This window comes from Coregonus lavaretus (assembly GCF_964263955.1).
Source record: "Coregonus lavaretus genome assembly, chromosome: 20".
Taxonomy (NCBI): domain Eukaryota; kingdom Metazoa; phylum Chordata; class Actinopteri; order Salmoniformes; family Salmonidae; genus Coregonus; species Coregonus lavaretus.
In genome coordinates, this window is record NC_140007.1 from 35424148 (window position 1) to 35448255 (window position 24108).

The window sequence follows — 24108 nt, forward strand, 5'->3', positions numbered from 1 at the left end:
GCAGTGATGCAACCAGTCAGGATGCTCTCGATGGTGCAGCTGTAGGATTTCTTGAGGATCTGAGGACCCATGCCAAATCTTTTCAGTCTCCTGAGGGGGAGTAGGCTTTGTCATGCCCTCTTCACGACTGTCTTGGTGTGTTTGGACCATGATAGTTTGTTGGTGATGTGGACACCAAGGAACTTGAAGCTCTCAACCTGCTCCACTACAGTCCGTCGATGAGAATGGCGTGCTCTGTCCTCTTCTTTTTCCTGTAGTCCACAATCATCTCCTTTCTCTTGATCACATTGAGGGAAATGTTGTTATCCTGGCACCACATGGCCAGGTCTCTGACCTCCTCCCTATGGCTGTCTCATCGTTGTCGGTGATCAGGCCTATCACTGTTGTGTCGTCTGCAAACTTAATGATGGTGTTGGAGTCGTGCCTGGCCATGCAGTCATGGGTGAACAGGGAGTACAGGAGGGACCGAGCACGCACCCCTGAGGGGCCTCCGTGTTGAGGGTCAGTGGCAGATGTGTTGTTACCTACCCTTACCACCTGGGGGCGGCCCGTCAGGAAATCCAGGATCCAGTTGCAGAGGCAGGTGTTTAGTCCCAGGGTCCTTAGCTTAGTGATGAGCTTTGAGGGCACTATGGTGTTGAACGCTGAGCTGTAGTCAATGAATAGCATTCTCACATAGGTGTTCCTTTTGTCCAGGTGGGAAAGGGCAGTGTGGAGTGCAATAGAGATTGCATCATCTGTGGATCTGTTTGGGCGATATGCAAATTGGAGTGGGTCTAGGGTTTCTGGGATAATGGTTTAACAGCAAAGTATCATGGTTTGAGGAGTCACTGACTTCAGCTTTGAGAAGTGATTTTTCATGTTCTTAATGAACAGTACTGAGTGGTCTGTGTCTTAAATGTCTGAAATGGAGTCCAATCACAGCCTAGTCCTTGACAATCTATCAACGTCACATTTATGTATTTCTTATAAACTGCCAGCAGATGGCGTTACGAATCTTTGTGGTGTTTTGTCATTGTATTTCACCAATGTCAGTGCCAGGGAAAACAAGTAAGATGTTTATGCTCTTTAGCAACGACTAAAATGGGTGTATCCTTATGTTTACATCTCTACATACAAGTTTCTGTTGAGTTTATTGTGCATAACACAATACCTCTTCTGATGAGGTAGATGTACCATTTACTACAACCTCTGGATCCTCTTATTATGCATAACATGACAATCAGAGAGCTTCCAAATGTATTTTTAGAGTTTGGCTGATGTTGCTGTTTTCTAGAATTGGACAGTGTGATAGGTTGAAGAAAGTGTTGGATTTGTGGGTTTTGGGTTAGCCTGGGTGCCTGCCTGTTTCTGCTGTCTTGCCAACTCCTTGCTGTATGTGGAATTGTCGTGCTTGACAATGACAATGGAGTAGGCAAAAGCACAAACAGATCTGGGACCAGGCTAGTGTTGGGTTAGTTATTACCCAAGATCTTCTTCTTTTATACTCCTTTACAGAGACAGTTCCTGCTGAATCAGTACAAATGTACGATTTTAATTTGAGCCAGTTTGCTACAGCAGGAAAATTATCCTGCAACAGTAGTCAATGTGAATTATTATGTGGATTATAATTTATGTACATTTTTCGTAAGGGAAAATCAAGTCTGAAATTTCAAAGTGGAAATTACGAACATCAAATACAATACAAGTTTTACATTTCCTGCATTGCAAGAAAGCTATCCTGCAACAGGATGATCAAATTAAGATCCTACGTCTGTATGAACTCATGATGCATGATGAGATCATACAATATACATCTGGCTGACTGGCCTCTCCTTCCTTTTCCTCAGAACTACTCCTCAGCATATGAAACGTGTTAACGTTCACTGCTGCATCCACATATTCCCATAACAAGACACTTTGTTTTCATGTGGAAGCTTTGAATAGCGGGATGTTCACAGTCCACAAGTGTGTGGAAGATCTTCCAGAGGCATGGCAGAAACATGCATGCACGTAAGTGCGTACCCACGCACGCATGCACGCTCGCACACACACACACACACACTTCCAGGGATTGCTGGTCCTGTCCTGTCCTGTCCTGGCTGTAGAGTGCGCTGGCCAAGGTGTATTTACAGGTGATTATATCAGCTAATCGGTGGATTACAGCATGTTGATTCCACACAAGCCCCTAATCCACATGGAAAAGGCAGCGTGGCCCCTCTGGGATTGTCCCTAGTCTTAATCTGATCCAGAATCCGGTCGGTCGGTGGGCGGTGTCCCCTCCCGTGCTCACATCTGGCCCTGTGGGATTTCATGTTGTAATCCTTGATTTTAAAACAATTTTATTGTGCTTTAGCGCTGATACGCTGGACTTTAATTATCGAAATGCAGCTTTCGTTTTGAACCACAAAGTAATTACACAACCTCAGCTATATTAGCTCCTCCTAATATCTAACGTGTGTGGTACACAGAATGTACTCTCACTGGACACTGCAGTGTGGTGTGCACGTCCTCACAATTATAGTCGGAAAGGTGAAAGACATTGCTTGGAAAGTGTTTAAAGAAACAGGTTTTGAACCAGGTTATCAGGTCAGATTATGTGATGTTACTGTTGCAGCAAAATTGGTTTGTCCGGAAATTAGTGTATGTAAGAAGTATGGCACTTTTGTCCCACTTTTGCTTTGTTTTTTCTTCAACATTGGGATACTCCCTAGAACTGTTATGGTGGCAGTAATTGCATGCTGTACATGGGATTGTGGATGTATTGTCTATGATGAGATCCATTTTACATTTACAGTATTATCATCCTGGTTGTTCTGTTTCATTCCAAGCAGCTGGGGCATGTGAGGGTTAACACTCCTCCCTGTGACAGATGTCAAAAGGCATGCTGTAAAAAATGTCAGATTAACACAAAGGGGCACTTTGCACAAATCCTGATTATAGAGAGCACTTTCATTTATTAAACTCTGCCAATCCCTGTGCTCTTTTGGAGCTGGGATTAAAATCAGGTAGACACCATTGTCTGTCTAAACAATCCCCTCTCTAATCTAAGCTCTCCCTCCTTCCCTCTCTCCCTCAACTTGTTTCCTCTGTAGCTTGGATCCTACATGGGCCCAGGGCTGGCAGGCCGGGTGGCTGGCTGGCTGGCTGGATGTACTGACAGCAGGGGCTTATGTTATGGGTCGTCCACTTGCTACTGCCACCACAGATTCCCATTAATCAACATCATCCCCTTTAGAAGAGCTAGGTGATTGGATTTAGGACATGTTTTTACAGAGGGGGGAAAAAGAGAACAGATAACTAAAGCGTGTTCACAAGGTCTGTGCTGTGAAAAGGCCCACGGACAAGTGGCAACCATATGTAGTGGATCACCATGCTAGTCATAGTGAACATCTGCCCTCTATCAGAGCCAGCACACCACCAGTCCACGTCACGCGCTGCCATTAGTTAGAGACTGATTGACCTTCATGTTGTTGGAGACTGAGAGGGCCACAGCTCTCAGAACATCTGGCCCCAGTTGGGACCCTCAAGGCCCCAAGGCAGACTCTGGGCCCCTGAGGGTTTAAGCAGACAGGTAGCCAATAATCAGATCATGGGTCACCCTGTGTGTTCGTGGTGGAATCTTTCTTGTCACACATTCTCTCAGTCACGTCCAGGAAGTTAGACTAAGGAAGTTAGACTAAGAGCAATTGTTTTCAAAAGTAACATTTTGGAGATGTTATTATTTACCATGATTTCAAATAAAGTAGTTGTATTCAAATTGTTTCCCCATGGACATATGTCAACTTCACACCTGTACAGACAAATCCTACCTGCTTTATATATTTTGATTTGTGTCCTCTTGACCGTGATCAAATTTACTTCCAAAATCCTTTTTGAAATTGCTCCATACTGTAGTGTGAGCAAAGTTATTACATGATTGATACATATTATTTACCCTCCACTTTGTGTATTTTCAGTAATGGCAAAGTGATTATTAAATATGTTCTCAGCTTCTGTCTGGCATTTTACAACACAAAGACATGGCATATGCCAGCGGATCATCGTTCTTTATCCTCGTAATAAAAGTAAGGGTGTTTTTCTAAAATGGCAGAGCATAATGTTGCATTTTTTTAATGACCTGCAAGATTACTAGGGCCTACTCCACACTGTAATTGTATCAGCTCATAAGAAGCTTAATGTCATCTCAACATTGTCTTTTTTAGGATGATAAAACATATGAAATTGAAATCACAAGCATATTTCTTAATTAAATGGAAACTCATTTAAAGAGTATCTAGCTACAAGTGGAAAACGAGAGAGAGAGAGAGAGAGTGAGATTACCGAGGTAAGTCGAACACATTTAATATTCAGAACGCATTGACACAATTAATATGACATTGTGTTGTAGGATTATACCTTAACTGACACTAGGCATCCACTAAATTGGGGCTCTGTCTGAGCACCATGGTCCCTCTTGCTGTGGCGTATGGTGACACACCAGATAGATGCTTGTTCACCTATGCGAACCCAACTAGACCTATTGCATTAGTTTTATTATTCTAATGGTGACTTTTGCCATTAAATTCTAAGGAAAATGTTTTATTCTAAACCTAATAAAAACGTTAAAAAAATTCATTAAAATCTAAGGAATTTGTTTTATCATAAATAAAGCATCTCTCTAAAAGGCAGTAGAATTACAAACGTTGAAGGCAAATATAGGCCCCTGGGTCCTAGACTCTGTGGAAGATGCTGACTCAAAGGCTATAAAATAAATATACTATAGACTAGGCTAGGTTAATTATGCATTGAGAAAGGATGGGTTGCTCAGTGCTATGCCAAAGACTTTGACATTGTAAGAGTAGCCTAGAAGTTGTTTGAACAAATCTCTATACCACTGTAATAAAGTTGTAACATGCTGTCAAAAACCCTTGCTGTCTCCCTCTCAGCTTTGTTTCAGTCCTGAAAGAGTTAACCGGAGGAGGCGCAGTGAGTGGTTGGGTTTGGGTGGAGTTCGGTGGAGTAAAGTTGGACATGTACTATACATTTTTTTCTCTCAAATTAGCCAGGGAACGCTGCAATGTCATAGCAGCAAGACCATAAGAATTCTAAAAGAAACCTGATTTTATCATAGAACACGGGCATAGATAAGGCGATAATGGGTGATGTAAGTGAAGAATCGTTGCTGGATTATTTCTACTCAGTCGGAGGGAAAGTAAAAAATACAGAATTAATGAAAACATACAAGCCTTTTATTGGTCACAAGGACATGCAGCTGCGTGGTAAGTAGCGGTACATTGTATCTAAAATGTAGAATTGAGAAATTATGTCACCGAAATAGCAACTGTTGCTCTCAACAGCAACAGTTTCATGTGTGCAGTGATGGGTGGCTTGTAGCGATGTCACTGACGGTACCGTGTCTCGCCTCATGCGACATCTGTTATGTAGCTGTCACAATAATATTATCGGTGTTGTCCAGATATGATCATATTCAACGGTTTCCTATTTCATATATAGTTTTCCCGTAAACCCATTAGTTTCTCATGGTTCCCAATCCCCAGTCGGGTAGCCTAAACGAAACATCTGCTTTACATTAAAGGTCCTTTAAACAGATACAATTACACCAGGAATTCTGTCATTTCCTTTGAGACCAGTTATAGCTGCCTGAATTCTCCAGTGCATGCTACCCAAGCCTTGCCTCAGACCCAGACCACACCAACGAACCATTTTCACCATTGGACTTTGGTATTCTGTTGTTGTGACATTACAACAATGCTTCACCCTGATAAATAGTGTGATTATGGTGCTGCCTTTCTGTAATTGATACCAGCCCCTGAATCATGAACACAAGTCAGCATTATTCTGAAACCTGAGACAGGGATATAAAAATATGTTCTTATGCTTTACCAATCACTTGCCATGCACTACACCACAGCATTATCCCTGCTTGGTACTGGATAAAATAACTAGGCCTTAACATGTTTGACCAGCTCTAGATCAATGATTATCCAATGTGACCTTGTATTACAGTTGTGCCACTTGTACTGTCCAGATGCTATCTCAGTGGTACAGTTGTTGACAGACAGAGGTTTCCAACTAAAGCTGCTTTACAGTGCCATCTGACATGGCTGGAGTGTCCAATTATGAAAATGATTTTCAGGACATACAGTACTTAAAGTCTGTTATAACAACATGTGTTCCCTTCTTTAATGGGCACTATTGCACGATAATAGTGTTTTAATCATAATGCAATAAATTAGGCCACATGTACCAGCACAGCTAGATCTCTAATGGAGTGCTCTTTTATTGAGATGGAACAAAATGGGGACATCATGGGAAAGTGATAGCATCATTGCTGTGTCTGTCCAGTTGCTATGGTTATCTGTCTACCTCAAGCTAATGAATAACTGAACATGTAAACTGTGTCACCCCTCTATTACTAAGCCAGGAATTCTTTTGTTTATGTGATGTAAGTGGCCACTTCCTCTGGATTTCCTGTTTTTGTGGATGTGAATTTGTGAAATACTGTCTCATTCTAAAATGTTATTTCCTTACCTGCTGTCAGGAAAAAGGAAAGAGGTCAATTGTCCAGGCCTACATATTCTTACATACCTAAGCATTCTTTCAAACACAGGGCTTCAGCCATTAGTATTGTGTATGTTGAACTAGGATGGCCTATGTTTTGTGGTCTGACGGGCTGGAGTAATAGATACATTCTCAGCAACAGTAGCCTATACAAACCGACGTCTGTCAGCATCAAGTCCGAATATAATTTCACAAACCCAGTTGTATCTGTGAGAGAGGGAGTTAAACAGTTAACTATTATAATAGCCATCCATCTGCAGTTAGTTTGGGTTCCCATAGGAAAGCTTTAATACTGCAGAAATAGACAGATGAGTTGGGGTTGGGCTTTTTGGAGATGATGTGTAAGTAGAATTGTTTTTTTCTATCTGCCTGCCTCTCATGTTGGCAGGGAGAGGTCTGGTTTCCTCTCTGTACCTTTTCCCAGTCACTGACTTTGTTCTGAGATGTTTGTTTTGCAACTGGAGCTGTGCTTGGCCTGCAGAGGAATGAAGAATGAAAGGCCCTCCCTCCTGGAGCCCCTGGGTTCACCCCAAATTGCACCCTATTCCTTATATACTGCACTACTTTTGCCCAGAACTCTATGGGCCCTGTTCATAAGTAGTGCACTAAATTGGCAATGGGGTGTCATTTGGGACACAGACCTGATCTCTGCAGGCAGGGGGAAGATGATGAAATACCAGGGAGGGCAGATCAACCACCAGCCTTCACAGGCCACACAATAATCTCAAATAGCCATCACGCATTCTTCTGGTTCAATAGGTCTACGTTTTGGAATGCCAGAGTGATGCAACAACCTTATTTAGACTAAATAGAACATTCCGTTTCAGATAAATCTAATCAATCATAAGATAACTCTTGATCCCATTAGAGTTTATTCCATAAGAAATATATTACTACACTTGTTATAAGGTATTGTTAGACCAAATTATATTTGTTTTCCTCGTCATCCTTTGACATGTTTTCTCTCTAACCCCCTCAGAGAATGAAAGTCTGGGGTTTTGGGAGAGAACAAAAAGTGATATGTTTTTGTAACTTGATATGCCAACATTATTTCTTTTCCCCAGCCAAATACAGAGAGGAGTTCAAACAGATAATCGACAGGATTGCTGTTGTGAAATCAGAGAATGTAAGTGAAGTAGAACTTTTGACCATTTGTGGAAAGTGTGCCGTGAAAAGCCATGATAAAATTAGTGTGCATAATTCTTTAATGTTCCACGTTCAAATCGAGTTCCCTTTCCACAATATGGAGTCAGCCATGGTAGTTCAATTGTAAAAAATAAAAAAGGATATGGCATTTCTTTGCTGTGTCTGTTTACTATGTAGTTTGTTGCGTTATCGGTTGTACACAGTGTTGTTATTATCATTTAGTTACATAGTAATTAGAAAGGGAAACTTACAAATACATCTCAAACAGTTAGAATAATTTCCACAAAATATTTCTTAGTTTTAGAAATGCCACTCTGCATAATTACTTTACTTTTAGGTCAAAGTTGACCTCTCATATAGAGTAGGCCTTTACCCTCCTCCTCATCCACTGCCGGCCTGCTGTCTGTCCCCATCAGGGTGAGAAGTACCTAGTTCTGAAGAAGAGGTACCGGCAGCAGAAGCAGGACAGTGAGACAGAGCCTGGGACAGACAGACAGGCCAGCCCTGTGGCCAGCCCTGCCAGGCCGTCGGCCTCAGCCCAGTGGGATGGGTCGGGGGTCTCGTCTCTCTCCAGCCCCCAGATGGAACAAGAACTCCAGCCTGAACCGGCCAAGTGGGCAGAGGAGAGGAAGCCTTCCCAGGTGATGTGGTGTGGAAGAGGCCCCAGCATTACCGTCACAGAGGCACCCGAGCAGGAGCACATGCAAGAGGTCAGTCTCTATGTTGACTCACTAGCCTCTGTCCTTGATAATTGTGTGGGCCCTTTAGTCTGCTCAAGTCTGCACATTTAATAAAATATAAATGCCATGACAGCATTAGAGACGAAGAAATCTGGATGAAAACAAGACTTGCCATTTCTATCAGTCTCATCCATGGGTCATTTTATGGAATAGAGTTAAGTATGACTGCTCTCTCATTATGGCATCAGACCTCATTCTGGGCATAAGTGTTGAAACACAGACAGGTTTAATGATAAGAAAGGGAAAATCAAACGAACGACTTGTTCCAGTGGCCATACAGGGCATTCGGAAAGTATTCAGACCCCTTCCCTTTTTCAACATTTTGTTACGTTACAGCCCTATTCTAAAATTGATTAAATAAATAAAAATCCTCATCAATCTACACACAGTACCCCATAATGACAAAGCGAAAATATATATATATATATTTTTGCTAATTTATTTTTAAAAAATGAATTACCTTATTTACATAAGTATTCAGAACCTTTGCTATGAGACTCGAAATTGAGCTCAGGTGCATCCTAATTCCATTGATCATCCTTGAGATATTTCTAAAACTTGATTGGAGTCCACCTGTGGTAAATTCAATTCATTGGACATGATTTGGAAAGGCACACACCTGTCTATATAAGGTCCCACAGTTGACATTGCATGTCAGAGCAAAAACCAAGCCATGAGGTCGAAGGAATTGTCCGTAGAGCTCCGAGACAGGATTCTGTCGAGGCACAGATCTGGGGAAGGGTACCAACAAATTTCTGCAGCATTGAAGGTCCCCAAGAACACAGTGGCCTCCATCATACTTAAATAGAATAAGTTTGGAACTACCAAGACTCTTCATAGAGCTGGCCGCCTGGCCAAACTGAGCAATCGGGGGAGAAGGGCCTTGGTCAGGGAGGTGACCAAGAACCCGATGGTCATTCTGAAAGAGCACCAGAGTTCCTCTGTGGAGATGGGAGAACCTTCCAGAAGGACAACCATCTCTGCAGCACTCCACCAATCAGGCCTTTATGGTAGAGTGGCCAGACGGAAGCCACTCCCCAGTAAAAGGCACATGACAGCCCGCTTGGAGTTTGCCAAAAGGCACCTAAAGGACTCTCAGACCATGAGAAGCAAGATTCTCTGGTCTGATGAAACCAAGATTGAACTCTTTGGCCTGAATGCCAAGCGTCGCATCTGGAGGAAACCTGGCACCATCCCTACGTTGAAGCATGGTGGTGGCAGCATCATGCTGTTGGGATGTTTTTCAGCGGCAGGGACTGGTAGACTAGTCAGGATCAAGGGAAAGATGAACGGAGCAAAGTACAGAGAGATCCTTCATGAAAACCTGTTCCAGAGTGCTCAGGGCCTAAGACTGGGGTGAAGGTTCACCTTCCAACAGGACAACGACCCTAAGCACACAGCCAAGACAATGAAGGAGTTGCTTCGGGACAAATCTCTGAACGTCCTTGAGTGACCCAGCCAGAGCCCGGACTTGAACCCGATCGAACATCTCTGGAGAGACCTGAAAATAGCTGTGCACCGACGCTCCGCATCCAACCTGACAGAGCTTGAGATTATCTGCAGAGAAGAATGGGAGAAACTCCCCAAATACAGGTGTGCCAAGCTTGTAGTGTCAGACCCAAGAAGACTCAAGGCTGGAATCGCTGCCAAAGGTGCTTCAACAAAGTACTGATTAAAGGGTCTGAATACTTATGTAAATGTGATATTTCCGTTTTTTATTTGTTATAAATTTGCAAACATTTAAAAAAAAACTGTTTTTGCTTTGTCATTATGGAGTATTGTGTGTAGATTGATGAGGGGAAAATACGATTTAATAAATTGTAGAATAAGGCTGTAACGTGTAGCTGTTAAGAACCTAATTTTGGTTGTCATTCCCATTATGTTTGAGCTGCAAAATTGTCATTGTATTTCCTGATAAATCAGGGGCGGACTGGGACCAGAAATGGGCCCTGGCATTTCTAGCACACCAGCCCATTCTTTCCGTTGAGGTTCCCACACATTCCCCTCAAGGCCCTCACACCAGCCCATCCCCCCCCCCTTGAGGCCCCTGTTATTAGCCAGATAAGTATCATTCAATGCTAAAAACCCAAGTTAGACAGGCCCACTGGGCTAAAAATTGACCATCCAGTCCGCCCCTGTGATAAATATAAGGGTAACTTGCACAATGATATTTGACCTCAGTAAAACCCACTATTCAGCTGTTCAGTTTATACGATAATCTGGCAGAAGTGATTTTACATATTGTTCATGGAAAACAATCTTAGTAGTGTGTCTACAATCCTTGCTTTCAAAGAGAATATACAGTACCAGTCAAAAGTTTGGATACACCTACTCATTCATGTCACTAAACCGATGTGGATGTGGTGGAGGAGTCAAGCGCAGGAAACAGAGGTTAGTCCAACAATACTTTAATAGTCTAAATGCCACGAGTGGAAAAACCCCGACCTCGAAAATACACGAAGTGTCGAGGGAAAATTACGCACACGCGTAAAACACTAAACATGAAACAAAACGGAAAACAAGCACGTAGCTTAGAGAAGGTGGCAACAAAATAACAACACACAATTACCCTAGAGCAAAACAAGGAACTTATAAGACACGTAATCAACACCCAAACAGACACAGGTGTGACAGACAGACAAAAGCAATCAAAACAGAAACATAGAGCGGTGGCAGCTAGTACTCCGGGGACGGCGAACGCCGAAGCCTGCCCGAACCAGGAGGAGGAGCAGCCTCGGCCGAAACCGTGACAGTACCCCCCGGCCTCGGGGACGGCCAGGAGGACGCGGACCCGGGCGCGTGGGATGCCCACGGTGAAACTCAGTCAGGAGGGATGGATCGAGTATGTCCCTCCTGGGCACCCAGCACCGTTCCTCCGGACCGTACCCCTCCCACTCCACGAGATACTGGAGACCACTCCTCCGGCGCCTCGAGTCCAAGATGGTCCGGACCCTGTACGCCGGGGCCCCCTCAATGTCCAAAGGGGGCGGAGGGGTCTCTCCTATCTCATCTTCTTGGAGTGGGCCAGCTACCACCGGCCTGAGAAGAGACACATGGAACGAGGGGTTAATATTTTTATACTCAATTGGCAGTTGTAACCTGTAACACACCTCGTTCAATCTTCTCAGGACTTTGAAGGGCCCCACAAACCGCCGACCCAGCTTCCGGCAGGGCAGGCGGAGGGGCAGGTTTCGAGTCGAGAGCCAGACTCGATCTCCCGGTGCGTACACCGGTCCCTCACTGCGGTGGCGATCGGCGCTCGCCTTTTGTTGACGGATGGCACGCTGCAGATGGACTTGGGCAGCGTCCCACGTCTCCTCCGAGCGCCGAATCCACTCGTCCACCGCAGGGGCCTCGATCTGGCTCTCGTGCCACGGTGCCAGGACCGGCTGATAACCTAAAACACACTGGAAAGGTGTTAAGTTGGTGGAGGAGTGGCGGAGAGAGTTCTGGGCCATCTCTGCCCAGGGGATGAACCTCGACCACTCCTTCGGCCGGTCCCGGCAATAGGACCTCAAAAACCTACCCACATCCTGGTTGACACGTTCCACCTGCCCATTACTCTCTGGGTGGTACCCCGAGGTAAGGCTTACCGAGACCCCCAACCGTTCCATGAACGCTCCCCAAACTCTGGAAGTGAACTGGGGACCTCGGTCAGACACAATATCCTCGGGGACCCCATAGTGCCGGAACACATGGGTAAAGAGGGCCTCAGCGGTTTGTAGGGCAGTAGGGAGACCCGGCATGGGAAGGAGACGACAGGCCTTGGAAAACCGATCCACAACGACCAATATGGTGGTATTCCCCTGGGAGGGGGGTAGGTCTGTTACGAAATCCACGATAGGTGGGACCATGGTCGTTGTGGAACGGGCAGGGGATGTAGCTTACCCCTGGGCAAATGTCTAGGCGCCTTACACTGGGCACATACCGAGCAGGAGGAGACATAAACCCTCACATCCCTAGCTAACGTTGGCCACCAGTATTTCATGCTAAGACAGTGCACGGTCCGGCCAATACCTGGATGTCCAGAGGAGGGTGATGTATGAGCCCAATAAATAAGACGATCACGGACCTCGAGCGGAACGTACGTCCGCCCCACAGGACACTCGGGGGGAGTAGGGTCGGTACGCAGTGCCCGCTCGATTTCCGTATCGACCTCCCATACCACCGGAGCCACCAAACAAGATTCCGGCAATATGGAAGTAGGCTCGTTGGACCTCTCCTCCGTGTCATACCGCCGGGACAGGGCGTCTGCCTTACCATTCTGGGACCCTGGGATGTATGTGATCTTAAAAACAAACCGGGTTAGGAACATATTCCACCTAGCCTGACGAGGGTTCAATCTCCTAGCTGCCCGGATGTACTCCAGGTTACGGTGATCAGTCAGAATGAGGAAAGGGTGTTGAGCCCCCTCAAGCCAATGCCTCCACACCTTTAGGGCTTGGACTACGGCTAACAGCTCCCTGTCCCCAACATCATAGTTGCGCTCCGCCGAGCTGAGCTTCTTAGAGTAGAAAGCACAGGGGCGGAGTTTAGGTGGCGCGCCGGACCGTTGTGACAGGACTGCCCCAATACCGGTCTCGGACGCGTCTACCTCAACCTGGAATGGTAAAGAGGGATCCGGATGCGCCAGCACCGGCGCCGAGGTGAACAGGTTCTTCAGTTTGACAAATGCCCTGTCCGCCTCAGCCGACCACTGCAAACGAACCGGACCCCCCTTTAGCAGGGACGTAATGGGAGCTGCAACCTGTCCAAAACCCCGAATAAACCTCCGGTAGTAATTAGCAAAACCCAAGAACTGCTGCACCTCTTTTACAGTGGTTGGAGTTTGCCAATTACGCACGGCCGATACCCGGTCTACCTCTATCTCCACACCAGACACGGACAACCGATAACCCAAAAAGGAGACGGACTCCTGGAAGAACAGGCATTTCTCTGCCTTGACATACAAGTCATGCTCCAACAGTCTTCTCAACACTCGTTGCACCTGGGCTACATGCTCGGCTCGAGTAGCAGAGTACACTAGGATGTCGTCGATGTAAACTACTACCCCCTGCCCATGCATGTCCCGGAAAATCTCGTCAACAAATGATTGGAAGACTGAAGGAGCATTCATTAACCCGTATGGCATGACGAGATACTCGTAATGACCCGAGGTGGTACTAAATGCTGTCTTCCATTCATCCCCCTCCCTAATGCGCACCAGATTGTACGCGCTCCTGAGATCCAACTTTGTAAAGAACCGCGCTCCGCGTAATGATTCCGTCATCGTCGCAATCAGTGGAAGTGGGTAGCTGTATTTAACTGTGATCTGATTGAGACTACGATAATCAATACACGGGCGCAATCCCCCGTCCTTCTTCTTCACAAAGAAGAAACTCGAGGAGACTGGGGAAGTAGAGGACCGTATGTATCCCTGTGCCAAGGACTCGGCTATGTATGTCTCCATAGCCGCTGTTTCCTCTTGAGACAGGGGATACACATGACTCCGTGGAAGAGCCGCTCCTGTTTGGAGATTTATCGCACAGTCCCCCTGTCTATGAGGAGGTAGCCGTGTTGCCCTCGATTTGCTAAACACGAGTGCTAAATCCTCATACTCGGGGGGAATGCGCAGTGCGGGCACTTGGTTCGGACTCTCTACCGAGGTCGCCCCTACGGAAACACCTAGACATCTCCCTACACACTGGGCAGACCACTCCATAAGAGCCCTCTGTTGCCACGCTATGGTAGGATCATGGGTGCTTAACCAGGGAAGGCCCAACACCACGGGGTACGCAGGAGAGTCAATCAGATAAAACTGAATGATCTCCTCATGACCCCCCTGCGTCGTCATCGTCAGTGGTGCTGTGACCTCCCTGATCAGGCCCGACCCCAACGGCCGGCTGTCTAAGGCGTGGACAGGAAATGGAGCTTCTACCGGCCGAAGGGGAATTCCTAACCTACTACAAAATGCCCGATCAATAAAGTTCCCAGCTGCGCCTGAATCTACTAGCGCCTTATGCTGGGAATGAGGTGCCACCTGTGGAAACCTCACAGGAATACTCATGTGACCAACAGAGAGCTCTGGGTAAGTGGGGCGCCTACTCACCTGAAATGACTCCCCAGTGCGTGGCCTGTTGTCACCTCTCCCAGGAGACCCTCCCCAGCACCTGGCCGCAGTGTGTCCTCCACGACCGCAGGTGGTGCAGGGGATGGCCCCCCTCGGGTTCCCTCTCCTCCTCTCTCTAGCGCCAGCACCCCCGAGCTCCATGGGAATCGGCTCGGGGGTGCTGGAGGGTGGACTGGACGACCCCCACTCGGGACGTCCGCGGGTAGCCAGCAGGGTGTCCAGACGGATGGAAATGTCCACCAACTGGTCAAACGACAGGTTGGTGTCCCTGCAGGCCAGCTCCCGACGAACGTCCTCTCGTAGACTACACCGGTACTGGTCGATGAGGGCCCTCTCATTCCACCCCGCATCCGCCGCTAGTGTCCGGAACTCCAGTGCGAACTCCTGTGCGCTCCTCTTCCCCTGTCGGAGGTGGAATAGACGCTCTCCCGCCGCTTTCCCCTCAGGTGGATGATCGAAGACAGCCCTGAAGCGGCGGGAGAACTCCGCGTAGGTGATGGTAGCGGCGTCTATTCCCCTCCATTCGGCGTTGGCCCACTCCAACGCCTTGCCGGAGAGACAGGAGATGAGGGCGGAGACGCTCTCGTATCCCGAGGGCGCCGGGTGTATGGTGGCAAGGTAAAGTTCCACCTGCAGGAGGAATCCCTGACACCCGGCCGCAGAACCGTCATATGCCCTCGGGAGTGAGAGCCGAATGCCACTGGGTTCCGGTGCTGAGAGAGGAGGACTGGCCGTTGGTGATGAGTTGTTGTAAGGGTCCTTGGCCACCTCTTGATTCACCAATCGGCACAGAGTGTTGGACACCTCGTCCATGGCGGTCCCGAGTTGCCGGATCATGGCGTCCTGGAAGTTGATCCGGTCCAGCAGGGATTCGGGTGCCGCCGCTGTTCCTGCTGACTCCATGATGGTGTGTTGTTCTGTCACTAAACCGATGTGGATGTGGTGGAGGAGTCAAGCGCAGGAAACAGAGGTTAGTCCAACAAGACTTTAATAGTCTAAATGCCACGAGTGGAAAAACCCCGACCTCGAAAATACACGAAGTGTCGAGGGAAAATTACGCACACGCGTAAAACACTAAACATGAAACAAAACGGAAAACAAGCACGTAGCTTAGACAAGGTGGCAACAAAATAACAACACACAATTACCCTAGAGCAAAACAAGGAACTTATAAGACACGTAATCAACACCCAAACAGACACAGGTGTGACAGACAGACAAAAGCAATCAAAACAGAAACATAGAGCGGTGGCAGCTAGTACTCCGGGGACGGCGAACGCCGAAGCCTGCCCGAACCAGGAGGAGGAGCAGCCTCGGCCGAAACCGTGACAATTCAAGGGTTTTTCTTTATTTTTACTATTTTCTACATTGTAGAATAATAGTGAAGACATCAAAACTATGAAATAACACATATGGAATCATGTAGTAACCAAAAAAGTGTTAAGCAAATCAAAATATATTTGATATTTTAGATTCTTCAAAGTAGCCACCCTTTGCCTTGACGACAGCTTTGCACACTCTTGGCATTCTGTCAACCAGCTTCAAGAGGAATGCTTTTCCAACATTTACATATATAGTTCCATTATATGCTGAGCACTTGTTGGCTGCTTTTCCTTCACTCTGCGGTCCAAGTCATCCCAAACCATCTCAATTGGGTTGAGGTCGTGTGATTGTGGAGGCCAGGTCATCTGATGCAGCACTCCATCACTCTCCTTCTTGGTGAAATAGCCCTTACACAGCCTGGAGGTGTGTTTTGGGTCGTCCTGTTGAAAAACAAATGATAGTCCCACTAAGCTCAAACCAGATGGGATGGCGTATCGCTGCAGAATGCTGTGGTAGCCATGCTGGTTAAGTGTGCCTTGAATTCTAAATAAATCACAGACAGTGTCACCAGCAAAGCACCATCACACCTCCTCCTCCATGCTTCATGGTGGGATCCACACATGCAGAGATCATCCATTTTTCCTACTCTGCATCTCACAAAGACATGGCGGTTGGAACCAAAAATCTCCAATTTGGACTCATCAGACCAAAGATTTCCACCGGTCTAATGTCAATTGCTCGTGTTTCTTGGCCCAAGCAAGTCTCTTCTTCTTATTGGTGTCCTTTAGTAGTGGTTTCTTTGCAGCAGTTTGACCATGAAGGCCTGATTCACGCAGTCTCCTCTGAACAGTTGATGTTGAGATGTGTCTGTTACTTGAACTCTGTGAAGCATTTATTTGGGCTGCAATATCTGAGGCTGGTAACTCTAATGAACTTATCCTCTGCAGCAGAGGTAACTCTGGGTCTTCCATTCCTGTGGCGGTCCACATGAGAGCCAGTTTCATCATAGCGCTTGATGGTTTTTGCGACTGCACTTGAAGAAACGTTCAAAGTTCTTGAAATTTTCCGGATTGACTGACCTTCATGTCTTAATGTAATGATGTACTGTCGTTTCTCTTTGCTTATTTCAGCTGTTCTTGCCATAATATGGACTTGGTCTTTTACCAAATAGGGCTATCTTCTGTATACCAACCCTACCTTGTCACAACACAACTGATTGGCTCAAATGCATTAAGAAGGAAATAAATTACACAAATTAACTTTTAACAAGGCACACCTGTTAATTGAAATGCATTCCTGGTGAGTACCTCATGAAGCTGGTTGAGAGAATGCCAAGAGTGTACAAAGCTGTCATCAAGGCTAAGGGTGGCTACTTTGAAGAATGTCAAATATAACATATATTTTGATTTGTTTAACATTTTTTTGAATACTACATGATTCCATATGTGTTATTTCATAGTTTTGATGTCTTCACATAGTGTTCCAAGATGGCGAAGTAGTGCAGTCCTGTTTCTGTCGTGTGTCTGTAAATAGCCTGTAAATACCCTGTTTTTTTGTATTTTTCGTACATATTTCCCTATCAGACTTTTCATCCTTCTACAAAATATACTTTCCTGCAACCCGCCTCACTCAATGTGGAACGGATTCTATTTTTGACTTACCTTTATCTAGAATCTAGAATCTCCAGTTGAAACTAGCTAGCCAGCTAACTAGCTACTTGCTATTAGCCACAGCTAGCGGTGTTTCACCCAGAACATTGGATTTTTTTCCGCGGGATTAATTTTAATCACTGGACATTGATCACCGGATATTCGGCCAGTCTGCACAGCGCGTTATCGACCCAGAACATATCAGTTTTTCCGCCGGAATCACTGAATCACTGGACCTTTAACTCCGGATTCATCGCTACCAGCTGGCTACAACAAAACGGACGCTGTGGTCTGGCTAATCATCCTGAGCTAGGCCCATCTCCCGGCTATCTACCTCTCTGTCAACCGGACGGGACCACCTAGTGTTGACACGGAGCCCCGCCGATCCTACACGACTGGTCTGCCGACGAAATCGTCTGATGTGGTTACGACGTTAACCACGAAGATTCCATCCATCGGCTAGCCCTGGCCCGCTAGCACACGCTATCCGTGGCCTCTTACTCACTAAACTGAACTAGCTACTGAACTAGCTACTTGCTATTAGCCACAGCTAGCGGTGTTTCACCCAAAACATTGGATTTTTTTCCGCGGGATTAATTTTAATCATTGGACATTGATCACCGGATATTCGGCCAGTCTGCACAGCGCGTTATCGACCCAGATCATATCAGTTTTTCCGCCGGAATCACTGAATCACTGGACCTTTAACTCCGGATTCATCGCTACCAGCTGGCTACAACAAAACGGACGCTGTGGTCTGGCTAATCATCCTGAGCTAGGCCCATCTCCCGGCTATCTACCTCTCTGTCAACCGGACGGGACCACCTAGTGTTGACACGAAGCCCCGCCGATCCTACACGACTGGTCTGCCGACGAAATCGTCTGATGTGGTTACGACGTTAACCACGAAGATTCCATCCATCTGCTAGCCCTGGCCCGCTAGCACACGCTATCCGTGGCCTCTTACTCACAAGTGCTTCACCACCGGACCTTATGATAACTCAGCTATACAGCTGATATCTGCTGGACTGTTCCTTTTTACGGTACTACATCCTGTTTATGTTTAGCCTCAGCCCAAACATGGTTAGTTTATTGTTGTTTCGGTTATTTCTAATTGTACTATATCACTGTAGACCCCCCAGCCTAGCTAAACCTGCCTTAGATAGCTCCTTTGTCCCTCCCCCCATACACTCAGAGACCGACTCAATTGATGCCTCTAGAGATACTATCTCTTTCATTGTTACCCAACGCTTAGGTTTACCTCCACTTTACTCATATCCTTCCATATCCTTGTCTGTACATAATGCCCTGAATCTTTTCTATAACACCCGGAAATCTGCCCCCTTTATTCTATGTACCCAACGCACTAGAAGACCAGTTCTTAAAGCCTTTAGCCGTATCCTTATTCTAGTCCTCCTCTGTTCCTCTGGTGATGTAGAGGCTAACCCAGGCCCTGCAGCCCTCAGTATCACTCCTACTCCCCAGGCGCTATCATTTGATGACTTCTGTAATCGCAAAAGTCTTGGTTTCTTGCACATAAATATCAGAAGTCTACTTCCTAAGTTTGAGTTATTCACTGCGTTAGCACACTCTGCCAACCCTGATGTTCTAGCAGTGTCTGAATCCTGGCTCAGGAAGGCCACCAAAAATTCTGAAATTTCCATCCCCAACTATAACATTTTCCGTCTAGATAGAACTGCCAAAGGGGGTGGAGTTGCAATCTACTGTAGAGATAGCCTGCAGAGCTCCATCATACTAGCCAGGTCTGTGCCCAAACAGTTTGAGCTTCTACTTCTAAAAATCCACCTTTCCAGAAATAAGTCTCTCACTGTTGCCGCTTGCTACAGACCCCCCTCAGCCCCCAGCTGTGCCCTGGACACCATATGTGAATTGATTGCCCCCCATTTATCCTCAGAGTTTGTACTGCTTGGTGACCTAAATTGGGATATGCTTAATACCCCAGCCATCCTACAATCCAAGCTAGATGCCCTCAACCTCACGCAAATTATCAACGAACCTACCAGGTACAACCCTAAATCCGTAAACATGGGTACCCTCATAGATATCATCCTGACTAACATACCCTCTAAATACACCTCAGCTGTCTTCAACCAGGATCTCAGCGATCACTGCCTTATTGCCTGCGTCCGTAACGGGTCCGCGGTCAAACGACCACCCCTCATCACTGTCAAACGCTCCCTAAAACACTTTAGCGAGGAGGCCTTCCTAATTGACCTGGCCCAGGTATCCTGGATGGATATAGATCTCATTCCGTCAGTAGAGGATGCCTGGTTGTTCCTTAAAAGTAATTTCCTCTCAATCTTAAATAAACATGCCCCATTCAAAAAATACAGAACTAAGAACCGATATAGCCCCTGGTTCTCCTCAGACTTGACTGCCCTTGACCAGCACAAAAACATCCTGTGGCGTACAGCATTAGCATCAAATAGCCCCCGCGATATGCAACTTTTCAGGGAAGTTAGGAACCAATATACACAAGCAGTCAGGAAAGCAAAGGCTAACTTTTTCAAACAGAAATTTGCATCCTGTAGCACTAACTCCAAAAAGTTTTGGGACACTGTAAAGTCCATGGAGAATAAGAGCACTTCCTCCCAGCTGCCCACTGCACTGAGGCTAGGAAACACTATCACCACCGATAAATCTACAATAATCGAGAATTTCAACAAGCATTTTGCTACAGCTGGCCATGCTTTCCATCTGGCTACCACTAACCCGGCCACCAACTCTGCACCCTCTGCTGCAACTTGCCCATGCCCCCCCCGCTTCTCCTTCACACAAATTCAGACAGCTGATGTTTTGAAAGCGCTGCAAAATCTGGACCCCTACAAATCAGCTGGGCTAGACAATCTGGACCCTTTCTTTCTAAAACTAGCCGCCGAAATTGTCGCAACCCCTATTACTAGTCTGTTCAACCTCTCTTTCATAACGTCTGAGATCCCCAGAGATTGGAAAGCTGCCGCGGTCATCCCCCTCTTCAAAGGGGGTGACACTCTAGATCCAAACTGCTACAGACCTATATCCATCCTGCCCTGCCTTTCGAAAGAATTCGAAAGCCAAGTTAACAAACAGATCATCGACCATTTCGAATACCACCGTACCTTCTCCGCTATGCAATCCGGTTTCCGAGCTGGTCACGGGTGCACTTCAGCCACGCTCAAGGTCCTAAACGATATTATAACCGCGATTGATAATAGACAGTACTGTGCAGCCGTCTTCATCGACCTGGCCAAGGCTTTCGACTCTGTCAACCACCGCATTCTTATTGGCAGACTAAATAGCCTTGGTTTCTCAAATGACTGCCTCGCCTGGTTCACCAACTACTTCTCAGATAGAGTTCAGTGTGTCAAATCGGAGGGCCTGTTGTCTGGACCTATGGCAGTCTCTATGGGGGTGCCACAGGGTTCAATTCTTGGGCCGACACTTTTCTCCGTGTATATCAATGATGTCGCTCTTGCTGCTGGTGACTCTCAGATCCACCTCTACGCAGACGACACCATTTTGTATACATATGGCCCTTCATTGGACACTGTGTTAACAAACCTCCAAACGAGCTTCAATGCCATACAACAATCCTTCAGTAGCCTTCAACTGCTCTTAAACACTAGTAAAACTAAATGCATGCTTTTCAATCGAACGCTGCTAGCACCCGCCCACCCGACTAGAATCACCACTCTCGACGGGTCTGACCTAGAGTATGTGGACAACTACAAATATCTAGGTGTCTGGTTAGACTGTAAACTCAACTTCCAGACTCACATAAAGAATCTCCAATCCAAAGTTAAATCTAGAATTGGCTTCCTATTTCGCAACAAAGCCTCCTTCACTCATGCTGCCAAACATGCCCTTGTAAAACTGACTATCCTACCGATCCTTGACTTCGGCGATGTCATTTACAAAATAGCCTCCAACACTCTACTCAGCAAATTGGATGTAGTCTATCACAGTGCCATCCGTTTTGTCTCCAAAGCCCCATACCCTACCCACCACTGTGACCTGTACGCTCTTGTTGGCTGGTCCTCACTACATGTTCGTCGTCAAACCCACTGGCTCCAGGCCATCTATAAATCACTGCTAGGCAAATCCCCGCCTTATCTTAGCTCATTGGTCACCATAGCAGCACCCACCCATAGTCTGCGCTCCAGCAGGTATATCTCTCTGGTCATTCCCAAAGCCAACACCTCCTTTGGCCGCCATTCCTTCCAGTTCTCTGCTGCCAATGACTGGAACGAATTGCAAAAATCTCTGAAGCTGGAGACTCTTATCTCCCTCAATAACTTTAAGCATCAGTTGTCAGAGCACCTTACCGATCACTGCACCTGTACACAGCCCATCTGAAATTAGCCCACCCAACTACCTCATCCCTATATTGTTATTTATTTTGCTCTTTTGCACCCCAGTATCTCTATTTGCACATAATCTCTTGCACATCTAGCATTCCAGTGTTAATACTATTGTAATTATTCTGCACTATAGCCTATTTATTGCCTTACCTCCATAACTTGCTACATTTGCACACACTGTATATATATTTTCTGTTGTATTTCTGACTTTATGTTTTTTTTTTACCCCATATGTAACTCTGTGTTGTTTTTATTGCACTACTTTGCTTTATCTTGGCCAGGTCACAGTTGTAAATGAGAACCTGTTCTCAACTGGCTTACCTGGTTAAATAAAGGTGAAATAAAAAAAATAAAAAATAAAAAATTCTACAATGTAGAAAATAGTAAAAATAAAAAATAAACCTGGAATGAGTAGGTGTGTCCAAACTTTTGACTGGTACTGTATGTTAAGCCAATAAAGTGTCAGTGTCCACAGAAAAATGTGTGAATCGTTCAAGCTCTAACGATATCTACTCACCCAGTTGTTGATGGCAGGAAAAGGGCAACAGCACAACACAAGTGGTTTTGGCATGAAGTGTGAATTGTAGCTGATAATCTCAACAAGCCGTTAACCTCTAAACAACGGCAACTTTCCGGGACATAGACATGTCTCATATGGGCAGAAAGCTTAAATTGTTGTTAATCTAACTGCGGTGTCCAATTTAAAGTAGCTATTACAGCAAAAATATACCATGCTATTGCTTGAGGATAGTGCTCAACAACAAAACACTTTTGTCACGGCAACTTGTTTGATATATTCACCTCTGAAGGTAAATAATGTACTTTCAGTAATCTTGCTCTGATTTGTCATCCTGAGGGTCCCAGAGATAAAATGTAGCATCGTTTTTTTTTATATTCAAATGTACGAACTGGGTTCTACAGTTTGTCCCCCTGCTGTCTCTGACATTTCCATAAACCTCAAAGTGTTTCCTTTCAGATGGTACCAAGAATATGCATATCCTTGCTTCAGGTCCTGAGCTACAGGCAGTTAGATTTGGGAATGTCATTTTAGGCGAAAATTGAAAAAAAGGGTCAGATTCTCTTAACAGAGCACATTTTGCACCCTGGGCACAACACATACAGTATAAAGTAGGTAGAACTTTGGCAGAGCTACGGTAAGCAGGGGTAAATCAAGAATGCTTGTATTAAATGGAGAATGGAGAGATGGCGTCATTCTGTATGTTATGTCGCTGTGCCTCCAGGACCAGCACACTGAGAGGACCCCCTCACCGTCCGTTTCGGAGGAACCCCTAGTGCACAGCAATGGGGAGGATGAGCTAGACAGAGACTCTGGGTCAAAGGTGAGAGGCTAGTGACAGCAGGAGTAAATCTCAAAAGTATTTTCCTCAATTCCTTGCGTCCCCTCTCCTTGCCTCGTCTCCTCATAAGGTTGGAGGGAAGCGCAGAGAGCATTGGAGGAGAAGTTCTGAGGAGAGGATGTCCTCCAATGCTCTCTTCACATCCCTCTTAAAATGTCAGTGGGAGGTGAGGAGAGCAGCTCCAGGAATGAGGAAAATACTTTTGAGATTGAACTTTCCCCTAATGTTACTTCATCATATTTTACTGTGTTGGACATTTACAGGTCTGTGGAAAGAACCAGTTGTCAGCAAATATTCCCCTGTGTAAAAAAAAGTGTTCAACTGTGGCAGGTTGAACTTGCTCTTTGCACTCTGTCTATACTACTCTCCATTGATCTTGAAGAGCTTGGTGTTCTAATCCGTGGTTCTGAACGTTGTTCTAATCCCTGGTTCCAAACAGTGTTCTAATCCATGGTGCTAAACGGTTTTCTCATCCCTGGTTCTGAACCTAGACAAAGGGAATGGAATTACATGACAGAGAGAACATCTCATTCCAAAATCATGGACATTAATATGGAGTTGGTCCCATGACAATGCACGGGGGAATTGTCATGCTGAAACAGGAAAGGGACTTCCCCAAACTGTTGCCACAAAGTTGGAAGCACAGAATCGTCTAGAATGTCATTGTATGCTGTAGCGTTAAGATTTCCCTTCACTGGAACTAAGGGGCCTACCCGAATCATGAAAAACAGACCATTATTTCTCCTCCAACAAACTTTACAGTTGGCACTATACATCAGGGCAGGAAGCGTTCTCCTGGCATCCGCCAAACCCAGATTCGTCCGTCAGACTGCCAGATGGTCAAGCGTGATTCATCACTCCAGAAAACGCGTTTCCACT

At 46.0% G+C, this 24108-nt stretch overlaps 1 protein-coding gene across 1 annotated transcript in view; it reads left to right on the plus strand.

The window, feature by feature from the left end:
- The first annotated feature begins 4981 nt into the window (after positions 1-4981).
- The window catches only part of LOC311148143 (ankyrin repeat domain-containing protein SOWAHA-like), a 35207-nt gene continuing 16080 nt past the window's right edge, over positions 4982-24108 (plus strand). The window contains exons 1-4 of the mRNA XM_084185036.1: positions 4982-5240; positions 7608-7669; positions 8106-8399; positions 23113-23211. Of these exons, the coding sequence (XP_084041162.1) occupies positions 5117-5240; positions 7608-7669; positions 8106-8399; positions 23113-23211 (579 nt within the window). The 5' untranslated portion in view covers positions 4982-5116. The remainder of the gene's footprint in view (positions 5241-7607; positions 7670-8105; positions 8400-23112; positions 23212-24108) is intronic.